At 57.6% G+C, this 1,582-nt stretch overlaps 1 protein-coding gene across 1 annotated transcript; it reads left to right on the forward strand.

The window, feature by feature from the left end:
* The first annotated feature begins 795 nt into the window (after positions 1-795).
* LOC109757857 (histone H2AX) lies at positions 796-1,582 on the forward strand. Its single transcript, XM_020316694.3, has 2 exons — positions 796-1,097; positions 1,195-1,582. The coding sequence occupies exons 1-2, from the start codon at positions 906-908 to the stop codon at positions 1,414-1,416; spliced, it is 414 nt and encodes a 137-aa protein (XP_020172283.1). The 5' UTR covers positions 796-905; the 3' UTR covers positions 1,417-1,582.

Raw genomic sequence — 1,582 nt, forward strand, 5'->3', positions numbered from 1 at the left:
TCGCCGGCGCCCAGACATAACAGCCATGGCGGCCGCCGCCTTCGTCCAGCCGTCGTCGGCCTGAAAAAACCAGCACCGCCGCCGGCCTGAAACGCCTCGCCGCCGGCGGCCTGAAAAGCCTCGCCGCCGCCGCCGTGATTCGGGAACGTGGGTTTGGGAACTGGGGTCATAACGTGCTTCGGGGACATGTTGAGATAATCCACATAAAAGGAGGGGGGTATCTGCAAACAATGCACGCTTCATCCCGCATGATGGCTTCCAGCCACTGACAAGCAGGACTGCGCCACGCTGTCACGCCCAGCTGGCGTCGTACAAGACCGCATCTGGGTTTTGAACTGTACGTGCACCAAAACACAAGTTTATGCACCAGATTTGTGTATTTTTCAACTTCAAGCACCAAAGTGGTCATCAAGTGCAACTTGTTGTACCATTGGTGTATTTGCCTCAATTGTAAAGTGAAATCCGTGAATTCCAACCCAAATGATGTGAACCAGTTAGCCACGTGTCACATGTGATCCAGCTACGACAGTAAGTCAACAAGCCATTGACGCATGGGCCCATCCTGGACGAAACACCCCAAACCGAGAGAGTTCCCGTGCTCTCCCCTCCTCTAATCACTCTCCATTCCAAACTTTTCCGTCTCCCTCCAAACTCCCGATCCGCGCCACCCCCCCCAAATTTCCCCTCCTCGTCCTCCATCCGACGGCATCGGGCCCCTCCACGTCACCGATCCGCGGCCTAACCCTCCCCACCAATCACGCACCACCTCCTCCTTCTATATAATCACACCACCGCCCCCGCCGGCACACCATCTCCACATTCCCTCTCTCGACAATCTGTCCGACTCCGGCCATCTCTGCGGCAACCACCGTACACGCGCGTCCACCGTTCGTAGCGACGAGAAGATGAGTTCTGCTGGCGGCGGGAGGGGCAAGGGCAAGGCGGTGTCCAAGACCGTCTCGCGGTCTTCCAAGGCCGGCCTCCAGTTCCCCGTCGGCCGCATCGCCAGGTACCTCAAGATCGGCAAGTACGCCCAGCGCGTCGGCGCCGGCGCCCCCGTCTACCTCTCCGCCGTCCTCGAGTACCTCGCCGCTGAGGTAACCGCATCAACCCTCTCCGCGTTTCGTTCCCCATGGACATTCTCCTGTTCTGTCCCCTCACGGGTATTCGATTATTTGTTTTTCTTCTCTTCAGGTCCTGGAGCTCGCCGGCAACGCTGCGCGCGACAACAAGAAGACCCGGATCGTGCCGCGCCACATCCAGCTGGCGGTCCGCAACGATGAGGAGCTGAGCCGGCTTCTGGGCGCGGTCACCATCGCCGCCGGTGGTGTGCTGCCCAACATCCACACCACGCTGCTCCCCAAGAAGGTCGGCAAGGGCAAGGGCGACATCGGCTCCGCGTCCCAGGAGTTCTAGAGTCTCGCAGATCAAACCAGCATCATCACAGAAGATTTGAGGACTCTGTTCTTTTTCTAGTATGGCGATGCTTTAGGTTGTTAGATTAGTTCTCGGTCAATGATCTGGTTGGTGTATCAATGATGAATCTGGTTGGAATGAAATACTAGCAATCTGGTTCTTGTTA

Source organism: Aegilops tauschii, chromosome 5, assembly GCF_002575655.3.
Source record: "Aegilops tauschii subsp. strangulata cultivar AL8/78 chromosome 5, Aet v6.0, whole genome shotgun sequence".
NCBI lineage: Eukaryota > Viridiplantae > Streptophyta > Magnoliopsida > Poales > Poaceae > Aegilops > Aegilops tauschii.

Coding starts and splice junctions, on each gene's coding strand:
- LOC109757857 (XM_020316694.3), top strand. CDS start 906: ATGAGTTCTGCTGGCGGCGGGAGGGGCAAGGGCAAGGCGGTGTCCAAG. Junction 1,098..1,194: donor TCGAGTACCTCGCCGCTGAG/GTAACCGCATCA, acceptor TCTTCTCTTCAG/GTCCTGGAGCTCGCCGGCAA.